The sequence below is a fragment of the Alligator mississippiensis genome, chromosome 13 (assembly GCF_030867095.1).
Source record: "Alligator mississippiensis isolate rAllMis1 chromosome 13, rAllMis1, whole genome shotgun sequence".
NCBI lineage: Eukaryota > Metazoa > Chordata > Crocodylia > Alligatoridae > Alligator > Alligator mississippiensis.
The window spans coordinates 55,172,289-55,196,679 of record NC_081836.1 but is presented as its reverse complement, the minus strand read 5'-3'; the positions used below and the strand labels follow the sequence as shown (position 1 = coordinate 55,196,679).

Here is a 24,391-nt window from a genome sequence, read left to right as displayed (position 1 = left end):
CCCACACACACCAGTGGGACTGTCTCAGTGTCAGGAGTTCACAGTGTAATCATTGCTTAAAAAACCCAGCGGGCTGGCTGAGCTCACAGAAAGCTGCTTTGGAGAGGGGGGTGGCATTAGACGCACACGGTCCGAGAGTCTTAACAAATCCTAGCTGTTTTTCTTTCCTCCTCCCAACTGTTGATATAACTTGCTCTGCTGCGGTGAGTTCTTGCCACGCAAGCGCGTGACCCTCCAAGAAGCCAGTCCGCAGGAGAGGGTGAGAAATTAGGACAGCCCCAGCTCCAGAAGTTAACCCAACAGGTCGGTGAGCAGACAGTCCCTCGTAGCGTCCGGGACGGCTACAGCTAGCTCAGCGAGGGGGAACAATTGCAGCTGCTTGGAAAAGGGGGTTTGGTGACACATTTTTGACTCGTTGCCAAAAAAACAGAAACTGGAAAAGGGTTAGGACAAATACCAACAACACGGTGAGCTCGGGGGGAGACTGAAATAGCCCCCCACGCACCGTCATGGAGCTGACAATCTCTTTCCACGTGGTTTGGATGGAAGGAACGCCTTCAAGCAGCCAGGTCGGAGGTGTTGCTCAGACACCAGCGCTCCCGTGCTGGCCTGGGAACGGTCCAAACCTCCCCCCAAGATCTAGAAAGTGAAGGGAAAGCAATAAGGCCCAGACACGGCCCTCTGCTTTGTGAAAGGCGAGGTCGGCGGGGAATGGGAGGCAGTGGGCATCTGTCGTATGCAACCTTGGTGAATCAGCTTCCTGCGCTCCTTTGACAGCGGGGCGTGGGCTGCGTAGCCGAAGGGGTTAAGAGCTGGGGCACGGCCAGACTGGGTTGGAAGCCAACATGTGATTGCAGGTGGGGCGAGGTGGAGCTATGAATCACTCTCTCTTTTCCTCTACACTTCTGGCAGTTCGTTACCTGTCCTGCTCCTGCCTCCTGGAAAGAGGAAGGACCCAGGTGCCAGCCGGGGCAATCCAGGAGAGGCAGCAGCTGGCTGCAGGGGAACTGCACCGCTGATCCCATGACCAGTGCAGAGACAACTACAAGAGAGGAAAACCAGATGGAGAAGACCCTGGTGCCTGCCGGATTCCTGGGGTTTTAAGCTCAGTTGCTTTTTATTTTAATTCTTTATTCACACGCATGTGAAGGGGCAGGCGGAGCAGGCCGTGAATCCAGCAGCAGACGACTCAGGGGGTTTCTTTGAAGCCTCTCGCTGGGCTCCTAAAATCGAAGACACGGGAGCCCGGAGCAGAGCCGGCTTTGCTCTACGCCCAGGCTCCTCCTGCCAGGGAGACCTGATGAGCAAACGAGAAGCAGACTCAGCGTCTGGAAACAACCCATCCGGCAAAAGACTGGAGACAGCGTGCGGGGAGCGCTTTCTCGGAGTAGGGCGCAGGGGGCATCTGGAGCCCTGTGCTTAGCTCAGGGAGGGGAGAGAAGAGGAAGCAAAGACCGGGAGTTCGTTACCTCCTCATTTAGTGTGGGGTGCCGGGTTCGGCCCCTGGCGAGCTCTCTCCTGGGGTCCCGGCGGGTCCGGCACTGAGGGCCGACAACCATGGCTTTCTCCCAGGTGCAGTGTCTGGATGACAGCCACGTCAACTGGAGGTCCAGCGAGTCCAAGCCTGAGTTCTTCTACAGCGAGGAGCAGAGGCTGGCCCTGGAAGCGCTGGTCTCCCGGGGGCCAGAGGCTTTCTATGAGGTCCTCAAGAAGGAGAACATCAGGGACTTCCTCTCCGAGCTGGAGCTGAAACGGATCACGGAGACTTTGGAAATCTATGACCCGGGCTCCGAGTACACCTCACGGCGCGGCAGCACCCCGGGGGACAGCGAAGGTGACCCCAACAGCCAGGCGGCCGAGCAGGACATGGCGCCGTCCTTGGAGTACTGGCCGCAGAGGTCCGACCGCTCCATCCCACAGCTGGACTTAGGCTGGCCTGAGAGCGCCGCTTACCGGGGTGTCACTAGAGCCACGGTGTACATGCAGCCGCCCATCAACGGGCAAGCGCACATCAAGGAGGTGGTGCGGAAGATGATCTTCCAGGCGCAGAAGGTGAGACGCTCGCTGATCGCGAACTTGGCTAGCTTGAGCAGGGCAGAGGCCCTGGCCCTGCTCTGTCTCCCTTCTGGGGAACTGCGCCCCAGCTCCAGGGCTTGGCCAACTCTGCCGTCTCCTTGTCAGGCGTTGCACCAATATTCACCCGTCAGCTTCTGCTGCTTCCAAGCATGGAGCTGGGGCCCGATCCAAGTCCCACGGGGAGCAGCAGGATCCTTTCCTGTGTTTCCCATGGGAGCTGGACCCAGGTCCTTAGGGACCACATGGCCATGGGAGACAGGACAGGGAATAAAAATGATCCGAGTTGCTTCCTAGCTCCGGTCCTGTAGTGAGGATCTCCAGAGGGGTGGGGGGCACTGGAATAGCTTAAGGGGCCAAGGCAGAGCTGGTGTAGATGGTTGCAGGCCACAAGCACAGCACTAGCCTGGGGCAGGACTGAGCTGGGCCCAAGATCTCCATGCTGTTCCTCAGATTCAAGTAGGTTAAAACCAATTACTGATAAGCACTGTCTGGGGGAAATGTCAACATCTGACCCAGCTCAGTACCAGACCATGTACTTCTGCAGACATTCAGTAACGAGCACCCCAAAGACAGGCCTCTGTGGCCTTTGCACAAGGGAGAACAAGCAGCTTCTCAGTGGTTTAGCCCTCGGTAAGGGTCTGACTGGGCTTTGGCACAACACACTGGTGCGGGCAGCGTGTAGCAAACGGAGGAGCTGTGATCAGAAGGTGACTAGGGGTGAGGGTAGGACAGATTCCTCGACTCCTCGCTGCTTCTTTGCCAAGAGGGCAAGTAGGACGGGAGACCAAGGTCCTCTAGGGATGTTGGACGCATACGGAGTCCAGCTGAGACTGCAGCAGGGCACCGCCGTCCTTGTTAAGGGGGTCTGGACCATATGGTGGTCGCTGCTTTCTCATGGTTTCACTGCAATCTGGGATCCCGCCTGCAGCCAGGCTCTGCTGCAGACCAGGGGTGTTAAGTCCAGGAGAGCGGTTCAAAACCCTGCTCTGCCACAGTCCCCTATGCAACCTCGGTCAAGTCACTTAGCCTCTTGGTTACCCCCTCTATACACAGGGGATAGTTGTGGTCTCCCACACAAGGGCTGGGATGAGGCTGCGTTCACCAAGGCTGGCCACGAGCGCTGACAACATGGGCTGGACGTGGACAGAAATAAGGGGGGCTTCTGAGACTGGCAGGATTTTTCCAGGCATCGCACTGTTTAGCTCAGGCACCCGTGGCCTCTGCTGCTCAGGAAAGCCAGGGCACAGCTGGGGATGGGGGTGCTGGCTTCTAGCTGCAGCCTCCGCCCAGCGAGGGAGGTCTGATGCCTAGCGCTGCTGCTTTCTAGCATTAGAAGGCATTTTCCCTTCCTCTCGCTCCCCCACCGTCTCTCATCACCTGGGCCGTCTGATGAGGAAATGGAAAAATGCTGAGAGACGTTGTACCTCCGTCATGGGGAATTGCCTGTGACGCCCACCCAGGCCATCTCCAACATGTTGCTTCACGCCGGGGAAGGCCATGCCCTGCCTCTGGCAGTTCAGGAGCCGTGCAGTTGGGCGGTCGTTCACACCCTGGCCGAGGACAATTGTGGCTTGCGCAGCATCAGCCTGGCCTGCTTGAGCTGCCTCTTGATCCTGGGAGCAGTTGGAGGTGCTGAGCTCATTCAAAGGACATGAGGCATAGTTAGAAATAGATACTGCCCCACCTGGGGCTGCTGGCTGGGTGCGGGGGACAAAGTCCCCCCAATGCATCTGCTCTCCGGACTAGTCCAGACCCTGTGCCGGCACAGCGCTCGATGGAGGCTTGGGCCATGTGGCCCAGGGCAGGCAAAAATCATCCCCCCCTTATCGAGGTTGCAGGAAAACTGTCTACCAGGACAGCTCCGTCTACACCAGGGCTCTCTTCCCCTGTAGCTATGGCAGCACCAGGCCTAAGGCAGGATCTATACCAAGGTGTCACAGCACCCTGAGGTACCTGAAGATCCTTTCAAGGGTGCTGCAGGCTGCCACACAACGTTAGCACTGTTAGGTATGCAAACATGATTCACAAGACAAGCCCAGAAAGTTCAAACAGAAATCCATAGTTGTGGTTTTTCTGAGCAGTTTGCAACAAAAAAAACCCACGCTATTATTTTCCCGCAGGCAAAAAAAAAAAAGGAGAACTAAGAGCTGGCATTTTTCAAGAGATGCCGCGAGTCTATGCAGGGGCCCCTCGAGTCTACAAAGGTTGAGAATCACTGGTCTACACAGTGCTTTAGCTATGCAGGGAAAGCTACAGTGCAAGACCCCCTGGTAAGGGCACAGCCCCTGCCGGAGCTGTGCCAACTGCCCTACACAGCACAACTTGGTGTGATCATGATGGATTTGTATAGTGACAGTCCTGCCTCGGGCAGGGGGTTGGATGTGACCTCTGGAGATCCCTTCCAGCTGGACTTCTCTAGCATTCAGAGCCCCAGCTGATAAAACCCAGCCATGCAGACGAGGGCTAACTCATGGCACGTGAAGCCCGACAGGCAGATAAAACAAACCAGGTGCCTTGCTCCTTGGCCAGGCAGCAATCGCAGCTTCCCTCCCGCCCTCCGCAGAGCTCCGTTCAAACCTGGCTGAGACCGTCCTGCTCCTGATGGCAGGCGGGGCTCCCAGCCCAGGGCAGGCAATGGGGCTCAGGGTTACTGACCTAGGAGGAAGGCTCGTGAGTGCCTGTAGGATCAAGCCGGCCTGGCTCAGAGCTGTGACGTATTTAAGGGTGATGGTTCATTGTTTGAAGTGGCTGAAACTATCAAGAGGAAAGAGGCTGTGAGGGGATGGGTAAGGGATCAGGACCCCTGAGCTTTGCCCCTCTCCCCTGTGTCCCAGTGGTGGAAGCAAGGAAAGGGACGCAGGGTCCCTGCAGCCTGGCGAGTCATTTCACTGGGTCTCCATGTGAAGTCCCACAGACCCAGAACAATAAGGCAGCATCGGTTTGTGGGCAGGGTCCAGGCACTGCACTGACTGTTGTCCGGATATTCGGAGATAGCCAAGAGCCCCTTGGGCCCATGAGCAGACAGCTGGGGAAAGCTCCCGTTCAGGAGTGGGGCTGAATCTGATCTAGACCCTCCAACTCTCCCTTTGTCAGCATCCAGCTTGGAAGATCGCTAGTACACTCAGCCTCACCGGCCTGTGAAGAAAGTGGTGAAGCTCCATTAATTACTGTTTGCAAAACACGTGTGATCCGCAGATAAGAGGCACTGCAGAAGGGATAGGGATCAGGAATATCATTAGTCCCACCCACCGCTTTCCCAACTCATTATTCCCCTAATGGTGCGTTTGGCCCCAGCTAATACCCCGGGCTCATTCTGCAACCGTGCAGCAGGCCTGCTGTTATTGCTTTGTGAATCAGAAAATAGGTTAATGGGCCTGTTGATTCCTCCAGTCAAACAGGATCCCGACATTTATAGGCTAATCAAAGTGGATTAGAGTCATTCCGACGTTACCAGGTCGGATTCTGAGTTGGCTCGCAGGCATGCAACACGTCAGCATCTCCTTAGCGTTCCCCATTACTGGGCTGTGATCTACAGACCTACATAAACACGCTGGTGTTTCTCAATACTTGATCCATCCAAGTATGCAAGGCAGCGGCACGTTCCAAATACCTCTCCCGCTGGCTGGGAGTCAGGGGTGATGGAAGAAGAGCTTGGAGGCTGTTGGGGCAGCACTAGTATGAGCTGGTTTTGGGGCCATCTCTGCTACAGAGCCATTTCCCCTCTTTACAAAGCTTCCAGGGATGGGAAGGGACGGCTTGGACTATATGACCGCAAGGGGCAAACCACTGTCTTGTCTCCTGTACAGTCATTTCCTGCAGCAAGGGTTCAGAGCCACCGTGGAGCATACGTAGTGCTGGATGGGCATGAATGAGAAGACGGAGCAAAGTCTGAAGTCCTCCTTCCCACATCTGGGAAACTGGTGCTTCCCCACAGACACTCCCAGAAGCAAAGGGCGCAGAGGCCATGTCTGCAGCACACAAGCCTTTGCAAAGTCCTTCAGCCCATTACAAACTTTGCCCTCCCTCAGCTGATCCCAGGGGGCTGGTGCCAGGAGGCACGCTTGCCCCTGCATCTTCTGGGCCTTCGAGTAGTCATAGAGGCAGGAGGTGAAAATAATGTCTTTGGCCATCCCCTAAAAAACACAACTTTGCCAGCAGCCTCCTCCTGAACCAGCTGGACTGCGGTAGGGCTTTAGTGCCAGCATCATACAGACAAGACAGACCCACCCCCTCCACGGGGCTCGTGGGCTAAATGGGCCAGATGGCAGCTGCCCAAAACGAGACGGCACATGGAGCTACACGCTGCCCCTGCTGCCCTCTTGCATCCAAGGTCCATGTCTCCTCACCAGGGCTCTGGGAGCCCCCAGGGCATGCAGTGCAAGGGGACCATCCAAGCCAGGGTGAAGAGACAGCCTCAGCATTCAAGCAGCATCATTCGGCCTCGCTCCGGACACAAGCCCGGGGCTTGCCCAGGCCCCTCTGAGGCTGGCAGCTCAGAGGCCAGGATTGCAGTCAGGAAGCGGCCGACACGGCGCTCCCAGCATAGGACCCTGAGCCCTCCCTCCCGCCTGCCCTCCATGGCACCAGGCCACAGCTCTCAGCTGGGACAGCTCGCACCCTGCCCGTGCGGTAGAAGGAGCCCCACTGAGTTGCAAGCAGCTCCCAGGGGCATCTCACTCCCAGCTGGCCTCTGCAACAACCTGAGCGCCCACAGGTGTGTTTGCACGGGTGGGGAATGGCCTCCCCACCAGCACAGAGTTGCACAAAGAAAAAGGCTCCGGCAATGCGAGGCAGCAGTGAAAGCCACCAGGTTTTCCCTGTAGGGAGACAGGAGAGGGTCTTAACTGAAAGAGGCATCAAGATGCCTCCAGAAGGTCCATTTAGCAGGGGGCTGAACTGCAGAGCCCACCCCACTAAGTTACAGCACCTGGTTTTGCAGAAGAGCTGGCAGTATCCTCCCCATCCTAGGTCTGACTGGACCTTCTAGCAGCCACAGGTTGTAAGGATTTGAAAATCCTGCCCCTGCTCCAGTCAGCCTGCCCATACAGGACTCCACGCAGGTCCAGCTACGTCCTTTTGTACTCTTTTTCTGCCCCCGCCATGTGAAAGAACCACACGAGACACAGGGGAGACGGGTCACACCGGGGGCCCTGAGACACTGGCCCCGTCCAGTGGAAGAAGGGAACAGATCCCCCCGAGATACGTGTTGCCCCCTGGACTAGGACTCATGGCAGAGGCTAGCAGCAATAGGAGGCTGGGCATTTGCAGCCAGGAGGGTGGTGTTTATGCAGCAGACGTCCCTGTAGCGCAAGTCCACGGCGCTCTGCCCAAAGGAATCGAGGAGGTGTTTCTCCCAGGCACTTCCACTCTGAGAAAGGCGAGATGTCCTAGGGGTAGAGAAAGGACTTGGGAGTCGAGGCGCTGAGGCATCAGGGGAGACAGCGTTCCCTGTAGGCTACAGCAAGAGACCAGCTGGGTTCTGCTCCTGGCCTTGCTGATGTGCTCTAACGACAAGCCAAGTCGTTTAAGTGCTGCGGGGGGGCAGGCTGGCTCCAAAGAAGTCATTCCTCACCCCCAAGTGCCAGTTATGAGAAGGTATCGCTGTCCTTACTCAGGGCTTTGGGGCCAAGGGACTGGCGTGCCATGCAAGCACCTGACTGCAAGAGGATGGAAGCAGTGCTGGAGGGTGCTGGGAGGGGTGGGGGTATGAAGGCTGGCAGGGACAACCTCATGGGAGTGGGGCAGTTCGCAGGGTGGTGCATGTTGGCCTGAAGGTCAAGGGGGCGGAGGCCTCCTTCTGCCCTGGAAGAATGTGCGGATGTCAGCGCTTTTGTTGGCCCAGGGCTGGGGCTGGCTCCAGAGGCCGTGTGAAACTCAGCGTCAGCCCGCTGGGAGGAATGCAATGGGGTGTGGAGGGCACATAGGTGAGGGTTTGGGGAGCGACGGGCTCCACTTTGCATAGGACGGATCATTTGTCCCTGCTCCCTGCCCGCAAGGACTGCGCCGTCTCTGCAGGGAGATGCCAAGAGGGCGCAGTCCTGGCCTTGCTGAGGTGCCACGTGCTGGGGTCATTTACCCACTTGAGTCGCATCCCACCTACTCAGGTGAGCAGAGGGCCGTCGCCGACTCCCAGGTGACACACCGGAGTGAGGCTGCGTATGCTCAGAAGTGCCTGGCCTGGACTGGCATGCGGCCGCTGCACTGCCAAGGTGAGGGCTGTTTGCTGCCGTGCTGGTCTCAAGACCAGAGAGAAGTCAGAGTCATGGCACACTCCCTGGGGAACGGTGGTTGTCTGCATGCAGTACCAACCCTTAGCTTCACGCCCAGCAAAGGCCGGCTAGCTTCAGCTCCAAAGCAGGCTGGATGCTGCCCATGCTCCCACACCCAGAGTCTCATTCCTGATCTCATGGGCAGGCCTTCAGCTGGGAGCTGAAGCAAGATGGTAATCAAGAGGATGGGATTGGAAAGCTCTGGTCATGACAGCTCTAACAGTGAGGGAGTTTCTCCTGAGATCATGCAGTGGCAGGCTAGGACTGGCAGGGCGAGGATTAGAAGTGAGGACTCAAACCATTTGGGGTGGAGACAAGCAGCTGAGAGCAGATAAATGGGGTCCATAATCCTGGCTCTAGTCTATACGTATCCCCGTACCTCACTCCTCCGCCTCTTCCTTCTTGCCCCACAGGTGATCGGTGTGGTCATGGACATGTTCACCGACGTGGACATCTTCAAGGACCTACTGGAGGCAGGCTTCAGGCGCAAGGTGGCCATCTACATCATCGTGGACGAGACCAATGTGAAGTACTTCCTTCAGATGTGCGAGCGGGCGCAAATGCATGCTGGGCACCTCAAGGTAAGGGAGGCCAGACAGACGGCATGTGACAGTCACATCCCCAGGGCAGCTGGAGCCAAGAGATGGAGAGGCAGGAGTGGACCAGGGCTGTCTGGGTACAGTTCCCTACCATCTGACCCCTTCTGTCCTCATCTATACCTGGGCAGAGCATGTGTGTGCTCCCTGCACCCTTCCTGCTACTAGGAGGGGATGTGAGATCCACAGAGATTGCAGCAGTAAGCGGCTGATTCATTCCTGGGGACTGCAATGCATCCTAGACAGCAGAGGCCAAATGCAGCAGCAGAGCTGGGATGGAGCAGGGAGGAGGGAGGTGTGTAGTGCCCGCCTGAGGGAGCAGCTGTTGAGTTCATGATGCCCAAGGTTAGGTCCTTGGCAGAAGACGAGTTCACGGGGCCACGGGTCCTTTGCATCTCCTGGTTCATTCTCAGAGCTGGGCACTGGCTCAGGACTCAGCTCTTTGTGCCAAGAGACCAGGCAGGCAGGGTGGGCTCTGTCTTTCTTGCTGTGCCTCTGCGATGGGGGTGACACCAGTGCCTGGGCCTGGACAGGGTGTCTGAGCTCCCAGGGCAGTGCTGCTGCCTGAAGGGCTCCCTTCTGCATGCCCCAGAGCACAGGCACGCAGGGCAGAGGCCATCCTGAGCTCAGCTGGGGCAGCTTTCCTCTGCAGGGAGATCTATAATCACAGCTGGCTCAAGGGAAGGCAGGCAGTGTTGCTCAGTGGGGTGGCCGGAGACCTCCACTGCGGTCCCGGCTCTACCAGGGAGGAGCTGGCGAACCAAAACAGCCCATGGGACTTGCCCTTTCCGGTGTGGTGCAGAGGTAGGGCAGGGAGGGTCCCTTGTCATTCACGGTGTGGCAGGTGGGGCAGGCTGACAGCTGCACAATGCCTGTCGCTCCGGCCAGCCCAGCATGAAACCTCCACCCAGCGCTGAGTCCTCGGCAAGGAGAACGACACAGATCTGTCGGCACAGGTTGTTTGCCCAGGCTGGTGACGCAACAGGGCGGTAGGCCTTGATGCCCAGGTCTTGGTCCTTTCTCTGAACAGGAAAGAGCGATCTGGGAACAGGTGGCTGAGGACGCAGCGTCTCGGTGCCCAGGCTGTGCCTGGCAGCCGCGGGCCTCAGACCTGAGCCCTCTCTGCGTGAGCCAAAGGGCAATTGCTGGTGGGAAGAACATCTCCCCCTCCATGCTGCAGCTTCCCCTTTGGACCTGGGTTCAGCCCTGCCTGGCCCTTCCCAGGCTGAGAAAGCAATCTTCTTTCCCCACGCTAGCTGTCACGCCCAAGCTTACAGCAGCCAGAAAACCCCACACCTCGTCCTTTCCGCCTTGCACGCTGTCGTGCAGGGGTGGAACACACTGGGCACGGCGATAGCGGACCTGTTCCAGCAACTCTCCCTACAGGGACAAGCCCTGAGGCTTGAAATAGCAGCCAGGCTCCCTACACACACGCCTGGAGGACTTGCAGAGGATGGAGAAGATAAAGGCCACATGAGCTATAAAAAATTGGACCCTCGATCCACGCAGCTTGTGACTAATCCATATATATCTTGTGAGCTGCAAGCACGGTGCCCAGGTCCAGCACGAGCGAAGGATTTGGGGCCTGGAAGTCGGTGCCATTCAGACCCGTGATGTGGGGGGAGACGAGGCGCTGCTGTGGGGTAGTGGGGCTCTGTCTGCCCCTCCGCTGGCTTTTCAGGCCCCGCTATAGTAGCTACCACCTGTGTCAGCCTCTGCTCTGGAAACCAGCCAGGAGTGCTCAAGCCCGATGAATGATGGGGAAGTTGTGGAGGCAGAGAGCATGGCCAGGTTCAACAAGGGACTGGATAAATGCACAGATGACAGATCTATTATTGAGCAGGAAAGTTAGCGAAGTCTCCTCTGACGTCTCTAACCCAATAATGGTGGATTCCAGGGAGGGTGCTGAATAGGGGAGAGATACCCAGTTTGATGCTCTCCCTCTATAGCATCCATTTCTGCCACTGTCACAGACAGGACCCTGGGCTACATGGACCAGGGTCTGACCCAGTATACAGTGTATGCTCTTACGTACTTTGGCCAGACCCCTAAGATGCTGATGCTGCTGCTCCTGAGGCGGCGCTGATCGATGGTAGCCAGCCCCAGCCATTTGCAAGGCAAAGGAGAAGGGGCCAGTGCTACCCCGGCAGCCAGGGAGAGCCCTGGGGCAGCTGCAGCACAAAGGATGGACAAGGAGCCAGCAGGACAGACTGCAGAGCCTGTCATGATGACCACACCTCCAGAGATGGGCACCCAGGCAGAGATGGGGGCAGTTACCAGAGCAGGGAGGTACAGCCCCAGGATCAAACAGCTCTGTCCATCATAACAGCTAGCACCGAATTAGCCAAGCCACATCAAAGACCCCTCAATCCAGGCTGAGCTGGGCAAGACTGTTTCAGCTCAGGGAAGATCCAGGCTGGAACAGCAAGAGCTGGTGCTAGGGAGGCCCCCGGGACATAAGCACAGTCTTGGGGGGCCCCTGGGTCAGCACAAAAAACTACACCCAGCCGTGTAGGGGACCAAGGGTTCAATTCCAACCTAAGTCTCTCCCCGGAAGACACTGGGCAAGATGAAAGGTGCCACAGAAGCGCTGGTTGTTTTCTCTGCATCTAATCAGCCGGTGCAATGTGCTTGGCAAGGAGCGTGCCAGTGACGGTAGCGCGGGCAAGTCGTTAAGCAACTGGCGACTTGTTTGTAAAGTGACTCACGACTCGGAGCCACGCTGCTGGGCTCCGCTATCACTCTCGCTCCAGCTTTTCTTCCGGCTCCTGATTAAACAAGCAGATCCGACTTAATAGATCGCGGAGAAGTGGGGAGGAAGGGAAGTAAAGCACACCCCTGGCTGCGGGCGTTTTGCTCCTGCTGGGTGTTACCTGAGAACGGCTTAGGGTCCCTTTGTGCACTGGAGAAAAGCTTTGGTTCAGAAGGAGCTGCATTAAGTCACTGGGAAAGTAGGGAGGCCAGCAGGGCCTGGCACAACGTGGGGTGAGGTGGGGTGAAGCCAAGCCTGGCTTGTTTGCGTGGGTGCGGAAGTGGTCGCAGGGCAGCATTAAACAACCAGTCCTGGAGATCCAACCATCTTGCCTCTCGTCACCCCCTGAGTTCTCCCCAGAGCCGGTCCCGAAGGCCCATTCCTGGCTTAGTTTGCTGCAACTGGCTCAAAGCTGATCCCAGCCCAGCACATGCAAATTAGAGGGATAAGACCTTTGCAAATCAATGCGTTTCACGCACAGGGCGGCAGGTTTTTGTCACGCTGTCTCCTCCCATGCTGCTACGCTGCTTGCCTTGCAGCCCGGCAGTCACCATGGAAGGATCGGACATTAAGACATTTGGGAGTCACGCGACTAACGATTGCCTTTGTAAATCGGTGTTCCCCCTGGGGCCCAAGTGTCCCGGTGGAAACAGCAGTTGAACCCACCCTCTTCAGATTCACAGCCCCGAGCCAGCAGGCTCAAAGTTAAGCACAGGCTCAAGTGCTTTGAGGGGTCACAGTCCAGAAGGATAAAAGCAGAGACCCCGTTGAAGCCAAGGAAGGGAGGGAATGGGGCAGGGTCTAATACCAGCTCTAGCGTTATGGGCCTTCAGGAGGTTTTTTTATAGGGAGGCTAAAAGTGTGGATAACGCTCCAGATGAGAACACAGGACACCTGGGCTCCATCCCTGGCTCTGCCACTGGCTGCCTGGGTGGCCTTGGGCAGGTCACTTCACCTCCCTGTGCCTCTGTTTCCCTTCTGAGCCTTTGTCTGTTTTGGTGAGGCCACAAGCAATTTGGGCCAGCGGACACTGGGACTCTGCCCAGCACCAAGTGCAAGGGGGCTGTGAGCTCACCAGGGGCTTTTGCTGGGAGCTGTAACATGAATTCATGTTAAATATTGACCTGGGGAAACAGAAGCAACCAAGCTGGTTTTAAAGGGAACATGTTCCCTACGCTAAGGGCCTTCACGGCAGCAAGACCCATAGACAATGGCGGGGACGGGTGTTGACAGCAAGTGCAAAAAGGGGTCGCTGTCCTCGGCTGTAAGGGAAAGGTGGAAGGGGTCTTATGTGGGGAAGGGAACGCCTGCATGCCCAGTTGATTCAATAGGTGTGCTTGTGTCTCTGTTCCATGGCCAGGCCCTGCCAGGGTAACAACCTACTATTTCTAACTGCAAAAGGAACTGGTGCTGACAGCTATTTCTAACTCCTTGGTGCCTGGTGCTGACAGCCCCTCCTCGGTCTGTTAGGCAGCAGCCGCAACCCAGGAAAGATGGACCTGACCCTTCACTCAGCTTCCCCTAGCCCCGAGCAAGAATGGGGGCTTCCTGAGACAACAACTGAATGCTGTTAAGGCAGTGATCTGATACAGACCTGCAAGGCAGGGGTGCCCTCAAAAACAGGGGGGTATTAGACATACCAGCCACTTCACTGTCTTTCCATGAATGACTCCAAAGGTCCCTAAACACGGCCCATCCCTGTACTATCCCAGGATGATGCAAAAGGGTACCGGCACTGAGACATGGCTGCACACCCAGCACATATCACATGCCAGACCTCCCGGGGCAGGCTCTGCCTCTTGGGAGAGCTCATGAGAGCACACCCAGTGCTGCACCCTGCCAGCTACACCATTTCTGGGTCAGTGCACGCATCCCAGGGGGTGCTCGCTAATGGACTAGTATAGTGCAGACACCCCCCATGGCTTGTAAAATTCAGTGTTATCAGTTATCACATGCGTGCTACCCCACAAGACTATACAGTATAGAACAAAGGGACTGAGAAGCACTATGCAAGGGGTGGAGAAGCTGCGTGACAACACATTAGGCACTTTGGAAAGGCAGTTTGCTCCTGAACTCAAGCCCCAGCCCAGCTGCTGACTCGCTGTGTGGTCCTGGGCAGGCTGGTTGATCAGGCAGCATCCGGGCTCACACCGAAGCCCTGGGGGATAACATGGAGCCACTCTGGGAGGAGTTGTGAGGCTTGGTTAGTCAGCCCGTGTCTCAGCAGACAGCTGAATGCTGCTTTGAAGGTAAATGTTGCAGCTCCACTTTCAGGTCAGGGGCCAAGCTGAGTTTCGGTGCCGGGGGTGAAAATTCAGTGGAACAAAACAAGACTGACGCCCGAATCCAGGCTAGGAAGGGAGGCACGACAGGACAACCTAAACAAGGGGCTGACCAGGCCAACTGAGGCTAGACCCCAGTCCACACAGGCAGAGCTGTCAGCCCCTTGCTGCCCGTGCCCCAGCCCCAAGGCATCTTTCCAACGGGCTGCTTGATTTTGCGTTGCAGCATCTCCGCGTTCGAAGCACTGGGGGAACCGAGTTCTTCACCCGATCGGCCACCAAGTTCAAAGGTGCCTTGGCCCAGAAGTTCATGTTCGTGGATGGGGACCGAGCCATGTGTGGATCCTACAGGTAACAGAGGGACCGTTCGCACCCTGCTACAGTTTCACATAGGCTGCAAGGGGTTAAGCTGACCAGAAAGGGGACCCAGAGGCTTTATTTTGAAGGTGGTGTGAACAGTGATGACTAGTAATGGATAGTCAGGAACCCTGCAGTGGTCACCCAAGGTGAGATGTACCCACACCCTCAATCTGCACCTGCCGCCCAGCGATCCTAACTGGGGGTCTCAACCCAGACTTGCCCTCAGCCTGCTAAATTGAACGGCAGTTTTGGAGATGAGACTTGATTCTAGACATCTCTTAAGACAGGACTAGGCTGGGCGCATGCAAGGCACTGGGAATGGAAGGCAAGCCCAGGCCAGCAAGGTTCAGGACAGCCCCCAAAAGACAGCTCCAGAGTCCAGGGTAAAACAGCTCAGAATCCTTCAACAAAAGATATTTCCATTAGAAAATGCCAGCAATTGTTGAAGTGAAAACTCTCAGACAGGAACAGGCTGGTTCCAACAAGCGTTTTGACTCAAGATCTGCCAGAAGGAACCAGGCTGGCATTTTCTAAGTGGAAACTCAGAGCTTTCAAAATGACTTGCTGTTGCTCTCTCTCAGTTCATTTGAAGTGGTCCCAGTTGGAGTGAAACTTTTCCAACAACCTCATTGGAGTTCCTGGGCTTTTCCCTTTTTATCTTTTTAAGGTGGGGAAATGTTTATGATTTTAGCTCCTCCTCCCAAGGCAGGACAAGAGTTTAAAAAAAACAACCCACAAAGTATTTCTGCCAGGTGCAGAAACCATTTCCTGCCCAGCTCTGTGAGACTAACTAGTTCAGAGTTTTCACACCTCTCTAAGCCTTTTCGGTGCCACCCTGCCCTGCCTTCTGCCTGACTTCACTCGCACGGCAAACCGCTGCTGCTGGCAGCTCTGACAGGGGTAACAGCGAGCCAGGGGGTTGGAGGGCCTGGCAGGGCTGTTCGTCATCATGCGCTCAGAGGGCTTCTTTTTCCATTCCAGCTTTACCTGGTCGGCAGCAAGGACAGACAGGAACGTCATCACGGTGCTCTCTGGCCAAGTGGTGGAGGCATTCGACAAGCAGTTCCAGGAGCTGTACCTCCTGTCCCGGGGGCTCAGCCTGAAATCCATCCCCATGGGAGAGGAGCCCGAGCCTGAGCCGGTGGCACTACCTTCTGCTTCACCTGTGACTCCTGCCAATGCCGTGGTGAAGAAGCTGATTAACCCCAAATATGCCTTGGTGAAGGCCAAGAGTGCAGATCAGATCACCAAGTCGTCCTCCGAGAAGCAGGTGACCGACAGCCAAAACGAGGTGGCCGACGGCAAAAGCAAGGCCCTTCCTGGGGCTCGGACAGCTGCCGAGCAGCAAAGTGACGTGATGGAGCTGGCTCCGCCCATCCACCCCGGCCTCCTGAACCTGGAGAAAGCCAACATGTTCGACTACCTGCCCACCTGGGTCGAGCCCGACCCGGAGCCAGGCAGTGAAGTCCTGGGCTACATCAACATCTTTGACCCCAAGATCAAGAACGTGAAGCTGTCCCAGATGAACCGCATCAAGGTGTGTGATGTGGCCCAGGCCAATGCCCAGCACAGGCAGATGATGAAAAGCAAGGAGCTGGAAGGCAACAAGAGCCACGGCCACGAGTCTGCTCCAGCCTCTGCAAGCCCAAGGGAGGTGGCTCCAGTCCCAATGGAGAGAGCCCCCATGCCTAGGACACGTCTGGATGCGAAGGCTACTGAGAAGAAGGCAGGAGGCCCTTTTGCCAACCTGGCTGTGAGCCAGCATCTGAGGCAGCCTGAGACCCACGGCACGGATGCAAGACCCCCTGTCCCAAAGCCAAGGACTGCCCTTGTCAGGAACTTGACCACAAAGCACGATGCGCTCTGCAGCAATAGGGAAGGGGGCAGGGGGCAGCCCCAGCCCGCGGGGCCAGAGCAGAGACATGCTGAACACGAGCCATGTGGTAATACCCAAATAGCTCACGCCAAGGCCACCCACCATCCACAGTCCCCACCTGCTGCCTGCATCCAGAACGGGCTGGGAGGGGACGAGGACGACGGTGACGAGTACAGGACATTCAGTGACCACAGCTGCTCCGAGAGCTCGGCTGCGCTCAGCGGCCGCTGCTCCTTTGCCTCGTCCACCTCCGGAGAGTACTTTGAAGTGAGGGACCGCTTTGGACCGCTACGGAGGACCAACTCCGACGTCATCCCCAATGGCATCATCACACACCTGCCCCGGAAACTGAGCGACCCCCACATCAGCCGGGGCACCTTCGTCAGCCCCCTGGGCAGCTTACCATCGGCCAAGAATCTCACCTTAGAAGACGTGTCCGCGAAGTGGAAAAAGGCCGTGGAGGAGATTAGGTGTGTGTTAAGAAGGGGCAGTAGCCCGCATCCGATACTGGATGGCCATGGCCCCTATGCTAGCAATGCCGTGCAGGTAGGGACAATTGTCATACCTTTCTCTCCTTTGCTTTCTTGCTCTGTGCTATGAGCTAGTTGAACACTGCAGCTCCTGAGGCTAGACGATCCCCATCCAAAACACCACTGGGCCAGCTGAGTGGAGGTGGAAGAAGTCATTCCTGGCTTCTTTCTATCATCCCAGGGGCTGTTTATGATGGCTAGACACTCGGTTCCCCAGAGGGGTATGTCTCAGAGGTTCGGTGCCTACTGTCTCGTAAGTGGAGCTTATCAGACCTGATAAAGCCCTTGGACAGGGCAGAGGCTGAACAAGAGGTCCCATGGGGTGTAAAGGGAAAAGCTGGTGGGAGACTGATTCTCAGGAAAGCCAGGAAAAGGTGCCAAGGGAGCTGGGAGCCAGTTGAGGACACAGAATACAGGACTTTGCACCCAAGTGAGAATCAGGCCCCCTCCACCAGTGCTGCAGCAGTAAGTGCCAGGGCAGTGACTGAGGCCCAGGCAGGGCTGTGCCTGCGGGCGTGCCCTGGCTGTAAAGGCGATTAGCATCAAAGAAGAAAGCGCCGGGTGCATAATTACTGGAGAGACAGCCTGCCTGGCACAGAGAAGCAGGTCCGGCAGCCTCCTTAGGGCAACCTGCAGCAGCTGCAGCCAGCACCTTCAGGCCAGCCAGCTCCATGCACGCTGCCTAGTCACGGAGCCACGGTGAGGGCTCGGGGCTGGCATGGTCCGAGGGCCCGGCTTCTCCAGCTTAGTGCAGCATGACCTGGACAACCCCCCCCTGCTCAGCCATGGCAGGTCCTGCTCCCCTCCCAAACACTCCCACCATTTCATTCTCTGAAAGCTCAGGCATCTGGTCTCCGCTGCACCTCCATGCCCCAGCTCTCAATAGGTCCAGACAGTCCCGACCCAATCAAGGCTGATGGAAAACAAAGAGGCTCCATTAATAGAGCCATTTCCATTCCCCCCAGCCAAGGACCTGGCCCTCTGGGAAGCTGGCATCTGTGCTAACAGAAAATGAGATTCACCAGCCTGGACGCAGTATCATTTGTCCTCTCTTTCCCCCAGGAGGATTCTGCGCCAAAAGGCCAAGGCTGTTTCACTCAAAGAGAGTCAATGCAGCCAGCAAAATCTAGCAAAGCTGGGCATGGCCAAGCCTTTGATACATTGCCCCAGCTGCCCAGATACAGCACTATGCAAACCGGGTGGGAATGTTTGTATTCTAGCAATAGCTTGCATGAACCCTACTACAAAAGGCACCTGCGTAGCAGGCCGTCATTGAGAGGAAAACAAAAGAAACCTCCGCTCACGCAAACACACACAGGGTATTTTCTTGTGTGTGTAACAACTCCCGCCAGGCTGAAGCCATTGATGGGTAACTCTACCATCCCATCAGTCCAGCCTAGACCTCACTTGGGCTGTAAACAGCAAGCCCTCAGTCCATCTCTTACTACAGAGTAACACCCCTTCCTGTTCTCAGAGCATTTCACTAGCTATGCACACACAGCTCCAGAGCACTGCAGCTGTCTCTGGGGTAGAGAGCAGCCCAGGAGTAACAGCACAGGCGAGGAGGTGGGAAGGACCTTTTGGTCAAGGACCCTCAGGAAAATCCCACATTGTTTGAGGAGTGCCCCCAGGGTGTTTGGCATCTGTGCAAAGCAGCCGGATAGTTCAGAGCTGCCTCGCCCCACTGTCCCCATCCTTCCTGCATTTTGCTTCAACCCCCGCTGAATGCCAGTGGCTTTTGCTTAGTGACAGGCACTGTTAAACCCTGCCAGGGCCAGTCCTGTGCCTTACCTGGGTACAGCACCCGACTGATCATCCCAGGCATGATGATAACAACCAGAGGCAGCATTTTCAAGTAGCTGGCCAGGATGGAGCCGGCCTTGGCATGGTTCAGGTTCCTGGCAGAGAGAGACCTCTGAACAATGACCTGCAGGAGTGTGACAGGAAGGGAAACATGAGCAGCCCCCAATGGCTGCAGCTGGGCCTGGGTTTCTGTCCCTGCTCAAGTGCACCTGAGTTCATGTCCCAAACACCTGGGGATAGTCAGTGCCTGACCCAAATTCAGCTCAAAGCCTTATATCCTGCAGGCCTGTTCAGACAAGAAGTGCTCCCTCCTTCCTTTCCACTAGAGAAGCCTCACACCTTCTTTGGTAAAAGCCCCTGGAGACTTCAGCTCTCAACATGCCTTCCATTGAGAGGAAGAAAGAGTGGGACAAGCTGGGGCCTGTGGTCCCTGCAAGTTGTGCCCTGTATCAGAGCAAGCGGGCAGCTAGTGTCTGCTCCAGTCTAAACTGATGAGTGTGAAGTCAGGGCATAGAGGAAGCTGGGACTGGAACAGACCTCTGGGGTCACCAAATCCAGTCGTCTGCTCCAGCAGACACCCACATTAGATAATCCCTCTCCTACATGCACCCAGCTTCCCAAGTAAACCATGGGTAAGTGAAACCACCACAGCCCAGTCTAATGCGAGCAAACAGCAGGGCTTGCCGTGAGTGTGTGAATGACAGGAGTCCACACCTGTCCCTAATCTGGCCTGGTGTGACCTGTCTGCCCTATTCACACAGCCCAAAAATGCTGCGAGTCCCAAAAACTGGGAGAACCTGCTGGTACTGGCTGCAGTGGAGGTAGGAGGAGACAGCACAAGAGAGACTCACAAAGCATTGATCCCAAGACCCCGGGCAGACCCTGCGCATGCAGCCTCACATGTACAGGACCATGCAGAGACAGGGAAACTGAGGCGGGGAAGTTAAGCATCTCAGCCAACGTCTCTGAGCAAAGCCAGGGATACAGACCAGCTCAGCTCCCCTGCCACCCTCCCTTCAGTGCAGGGGTGCACAGGCACGTGCAGTGGCAGTCACCTCACCAGCATGGGGTAGGGCTTGGGACCCAAGCAGACAAGGCTTTGAGCAAAGCACAGAGGAACAGAGGTTTGGTTCCTGCTCTGTCAGACTTCCTATGTGAAATCCCTGAGCCTCCCCACCCATGCACTGGGCAGCCCCTCACTTGAGGCTGTGGTGAGGGCAGACATGCTGTGAGGTCCCCAGGCACCACAGTGGTGGGCCCTAGCCGTGGAAAGTGCAGAACAATAACTGAAGAGCTGCCCTGCGGTAAGCTAGCGTGCCGCATTCATGAGCTCAGAGCCTCATGCGGGGGGACCTGTTTGCTGAGGGTGTTACAGCTCATTGCCTAGGACGCCAGCGATCCATCTGCTTTATCTAAATATTTGTCAGTGCTGTCCAGTGCCCCAACCTGCTTGCGGCCTTCCCGCCCCTGCCTTGGGCACCTCCCTGGGATGGCTTATTTTGCACAGATCCACCTCCAAGTGTCCTAACATGCAAGTGCTTTGCAATCCAAGAGAGACCCCCAGGACTCAGGGCCCTGTCTTGCATTGCCTTCATCAGGAGAAGTGCTGCCACTGCTGGGAGCAGAGGGATTCTGATGTGAAAGGGTTTTCACAGGTGCCAGTGACAAAAACTGGCCGATGTCAGGAGAATATGGCCTCTTGAGAGCCATTTGAGAGCAGTGGCTGCAGAGAGGCTCCCAGCAGCCAGGTCATGGGTCCATTTAACTCAGTTGAGTTGATTCATGCAATGTGGGGCACTTAAACTGGCCTAACCCTTGCCTACACTGCACAGAGCTTAATTCAGTAGGTCAGACTCAACCTTCCCAGTCTAGACCACGCCTCAGTGTGTGGGAGTCCACAACAAGGTCATGACAGCAGGGGATAAGGGGGCATCAGGGTATTGACCTAACTGAATGGAAACAAAGACAGTGCCATCAGGGGTGTGACCGCAGCCCATGTGGGCATCCTTGAGCCAGTTTTCCTTTGGCCAGTAGGAGATCCTGTAGCAGCACAGCTGTAGCTACTAAGGCTGCAGGCAAGGAGCACATCCTCTAGTCTCAGGAGGGTTTGAGCTGCCTTTGCTGTAGCCTGGACTGCTCCAGCCCCCCAAGCACTGGGGTCTGTGCTCCAGCACTGTGTTAAGTGGGTGAGGGGTGCCAGTGAGGCCCCAAACTGGACACAGCTGTGCCCAGAGGAGACAGTCTGCCACCTTATCTTGAGTTGCTGCAGGAAGTAGGAAAGCTTCCGGGACAGAAACCCGCTCTGATGGTGCATGTTGCACCTTCACAAAACGTGTGATAGCAGCAGAGGCTCCGTGTCACAGACGAGCCCTGAGCTGGCTGGGTCAGAGCTAACCTGAGTATGCCGACATGAGGCAGTCACCATCTGACTGCAGCACCCCAAAAGGTGGTTAAGGGCTTGCAGGCCAAGCCCTACAATGACAGACTAGGGCACCTGGACCTCTTCAGCCTCCGCAAGAGAAGGTTGAGAGGCGACCTTGTGGCTGCCTATAAGTTCATCACGGGGGCACAGAAGGGAGTTGGTGAGGTTTTATTCACCAAGGTGCCCCCGGGGGTTACAAGAAACAATGGCCACAAGCTAGCAGAGAGCAGATTTAGACTGGACATTAGGAAGAACTTCTTCACAGTTCGAGTGGCCAAGGTCTGGAACAGGATCCCAAGGGAGGTGGTGCTCTCCCCTACCCTGGGGGTCTTCAAGAGGAGGTTAGATGGGCATCTAGCTGGGGTCATCTAAACCCAGCACTCTTTCCTGCTTATGCAGGGGGTCAGACTCGATGATCTATTGAGGTCCCTTCTGACCCTAACATCTATGAATCTGTAGCGCAGTGATTCTCAACCCGGGTGCCACAGTGCTCAGGGGTGCCATGAGATCCTTTTAACAGCACCACAAAATATCACCTACACGTGAGCCAGAGATTTCACGTAGGAATCTAGAGTGCCAGAAACATTATGACCTACCAGGGTTTTCCCAGAATGAATTGTTCTATTATTTTTCAATAGTCAAGAAAAGAGTGAAAGCTGAGAGCTGGCATTATTGGGGAGGAGGGGGGTAAGTCTAAGAAGGGGGTGCCTTGAAACTGAAAACATTGAGAACTACTAATGCAGAGGAACTTCAGGGAGTGTATATGTACAGCTGACTGTGATCACACCAATGCTGTTGTCTCTCTGTGCACCCCACCCTCCTCTCACAAACAGGGACCACACCTCTTCCCCTACAGATCCAGAAACCCTGCGTGCACAGGACAGGGGAAGGAGAGCATCCCCTCGACGAGACAGGAGAAAACTCCAGGAGCCAGCAAAGGACCTGAGTTTGAAAAGACCACTGCAGCCCCAGGCAACCGGCTGTACTGGCAAAGCAAACGCTTCAGCTCCAGCAACAACCTCCTCTCACAAAGCCACCCCAGAGGCACCAGCAAAACCCTGCCCTTGCTCCCAGGATGCCAGAGGACGGAGGATGAAGTGAGGACTCCTCTTGGCATCCCCTTATCCAAACTGTCGCAGACCAAGCACCTCAAGAACAGGGCAGGGGGAGGCCCGTGGGCTGCCACTGACCCCAAGCGGAAGCCCCAAGAGACTAGGACCCACAAGGACAAGTAGGTAGCATTGAGTGGACCATCTAATGCAAGTATTTCAAAACCTGGCACTGGGGGCACGGCCTGCAGAGGGGTGCCGCGTTACATGGGGGAGGGGAACCCGTTTCCATTTACCTGGTCAGTGCACCAGTACCATGTGGCCAAGACAGACAGCCCGAATGTCATGCCGGTCCAGGGCAGATCCCCAGAGACCGGATCTCGGAAGAGGTGCATGGCATCAGCTCTGGGCAGGTGGCATGTGGTATTGGGGATGATCTTGGCTGGGACTGCCTTTAGATAAGCTTCTTCTAGGTTCTGGTACCCCCCGATCTCACCGAACGCTGGAAGGGAACAAAAGGAGGGAGGCCGATAAGGGCAAACTGAAATGCGGTTACTGAGAAGATCAGCTGAAAACTATCACGAATGGCCCCTTGAGAACATGCCCTCCCTCCCTGCTCCACTTCCCTGAGAGAGCAGAACCAGTACAACGCCCTCCTCTTGTCAGATTGCACCATATTCTTATTTAAAAGAGAAGCTCTTCCAGGACCACTTTGCACAGCTGGTCCTATTAGACTGCTGCTATCTCTCAGGATATACCCCATGTCCCAGGGGCTCCTGGGAATGACCCCTTTTCTGCTTCTGTACTGTAAAAAGCATTGCTTATATTAAAGCACAAAGGTCCTCGGGGAGTTGGGGCAGCCCTGAGGAAGCATAAGGGGCAGGTGATGGAGGGAGCTGGCGTGACCTGTGACAGGCTGAGATGCTGCTGGCTCTGGGGCAGAACGTCTTTCCTGGGCCCCATCACTATAGCTGGGCAGCTGCAAACAAGCGCAATAACAACCCACATCCTCAGGCTTTATGGGAAGTGGCATCAGGCCCGTGAAAATGTTGCAAGCCCTACAGCTCGTTACGTGCCACAGGCAAGCAAGACCAAGTCAGCCTGGCTGTATAAACAGGAAAGCACGCTCAAGCACTCTGTTCCCATTGCTGCCCACCTGCTCCACACCTCTCCCACAGTGAGACCTGCTGTGGCAGCTACCTTGCAGCTTTACAGCTGCTAAGGGCTGTACACTGTACTGCCCTGTGGCACCGCATGTGATGCTGCCGGGTACCCAGGCTCAGTGCTGTTCTTTGTGCTGGAAAGGGAAGGGCAGGATGGACACTGGATGCTGCTTGCAGTTGCACCAGGGCAGCTCCATTAAAAGCTGGGGAGTTTGGCTAGTGTAACTGGGAGGAGAATCTGGCCCCAGATCCTCTGGGAAGGCAACACACCTGGTTTCCAGAGGAAGGGAAGAAAATACTGGTCACCTGCCTCTCTGTCTCCCCCAACCTTTTCTGCATAGATGATCTGCACACATGGCTGCCTGGCCTGGCAGCTCTCAGCCTGGGCATGGCAGGTGTGTTGGCACCACATACTCACCATGAGCCATTACCAGAGGGGAGGAGGGTGCCAGAGTGGAGGGGAAGAGTGGGCTGGGTGGAGGAAGCAACCCCGTTATCAAGGGCTGGGCCAAGCCCAAGTCCAGACATGCAAGAAGGGCGGCTTCCAGCACAGCCGGGTGTGCTGTGGGTTGAATCCACATGAATGCGCTGGGTGGGGCGGGGAAGCCCCTGGGCTTTGCCTCTCAGGCTTTTCCTCTGCTCCTTGGTTCTGCTGCTCAGTGAGAATCAGAGCTGGGCCTGGAGCTGGCCCCAGCTCTGCTCCAAGTCTGGGAGCTTTGGTGTGACCTCGGGTCTTTGGCTGCTGGGCAAGTGCTGCACAGGCATTTCCCCTCTTTTGTCTGGAGCCCCTCCTGTGCCATCTAAGGAGTCCCTTCTGTGAGACTGGCCATCACCGGGATGGTGTCTACTTGGGCACTGTTCTTAAGTGCCCATCCAAAATGCATGGAGTAGCAGACAGCCCCAGGTAGCCCCAAAAATCCCAGTGCCAAGTGAACTGGTTACCAGCATGTGATCCTCTGGCCCACAGCTGATCTTGAGAGTGAGATGAAGGGCCTGGCATCTGCTGGGGCTGCCCAGGTAAGTACGCAGCTCCAGGGTGCTGACACTTTGGCTCAGAAGAGCACTCAGCCTGGGCTCTACGAGTTCCCGGCCTGGTGCTCTCAGTTACTGAGAGCGTCACCCTCAGGTAACACGACAGCCATGAGCACAGGCCTTCTCCTCTGCACTCCCTAGGGTCTCCTGCGGCATGGGGATCTTTGAATGGGCTTCACCC

General features: G+C 56.3%; 2 protein-coding genes across 6 annotated transcripts in view; one reads left to right on the top strand and one right to left on the bottom strand.

Moving 5' to 3' along the window:
* Positions 1 to 24,391, bottom strand: part of SLC5A10 (solute carrier family 5 member 10) — a 55,159-nt gene that overhangs the window by 14,136 nt on the left and 16,632 nt on the right. For all 3 annotated transcript variants that reach the window (XM_019494573.2, XM_019494574.2, XM_019494576.2), the window contains exons 8-9: positions 22,312 to 22,517; positions 18,533 to 18,668 (exon numbers count right to left, since the gene is read on the bottom strand). In XM_019494573.2, coding sequence (XP_019350118.1) covers positions 18,533 to 18,668; positions 22,312 to 22,517 — 342 coding nt within the window. The remainder of the gene's footprint in view (positions 1 to 18,532; positions 18,669 to 22,311; positions 22,518 to 24,391) is intronic.
* On the top strand, positions 100 to 22,318 carry FAM83G (family with sequence similarity 83 member G). Of its 3 annotated transcripts, none has more exons than XM_019494571.2 (5): positions 100 to 2,052; positions 8,759 to 8,926; positions 14,202 to 14,326; positions 15,317 to 16,757; positions 21,800 to 22,318. In XM_019494571.2, exons 1-5 carry the CDS (start codon positions 1,558 to 1,560, stop codon positions 22,199 to 22,201), a joined length of 2,631 nt encoding a protein of 876 aa, XP_019350116.1. In that variant the 5' UTR covers positions 100 to 1,557; the 3' UTR covers positions 22,202 to 22,318. The 3 variants fall into 3 exon arrangements, with proteins under 3 accessions (XP_019350116.1, XP_014463962.1, XP_014463963.1); XM_014608476.3 differs by having other exon boundaries at positions 15,317 to 16,681; positions 21,800 to 22,146; XM_014608477.3 differs by having other exon boundaries at positions 21,823 to 21,993.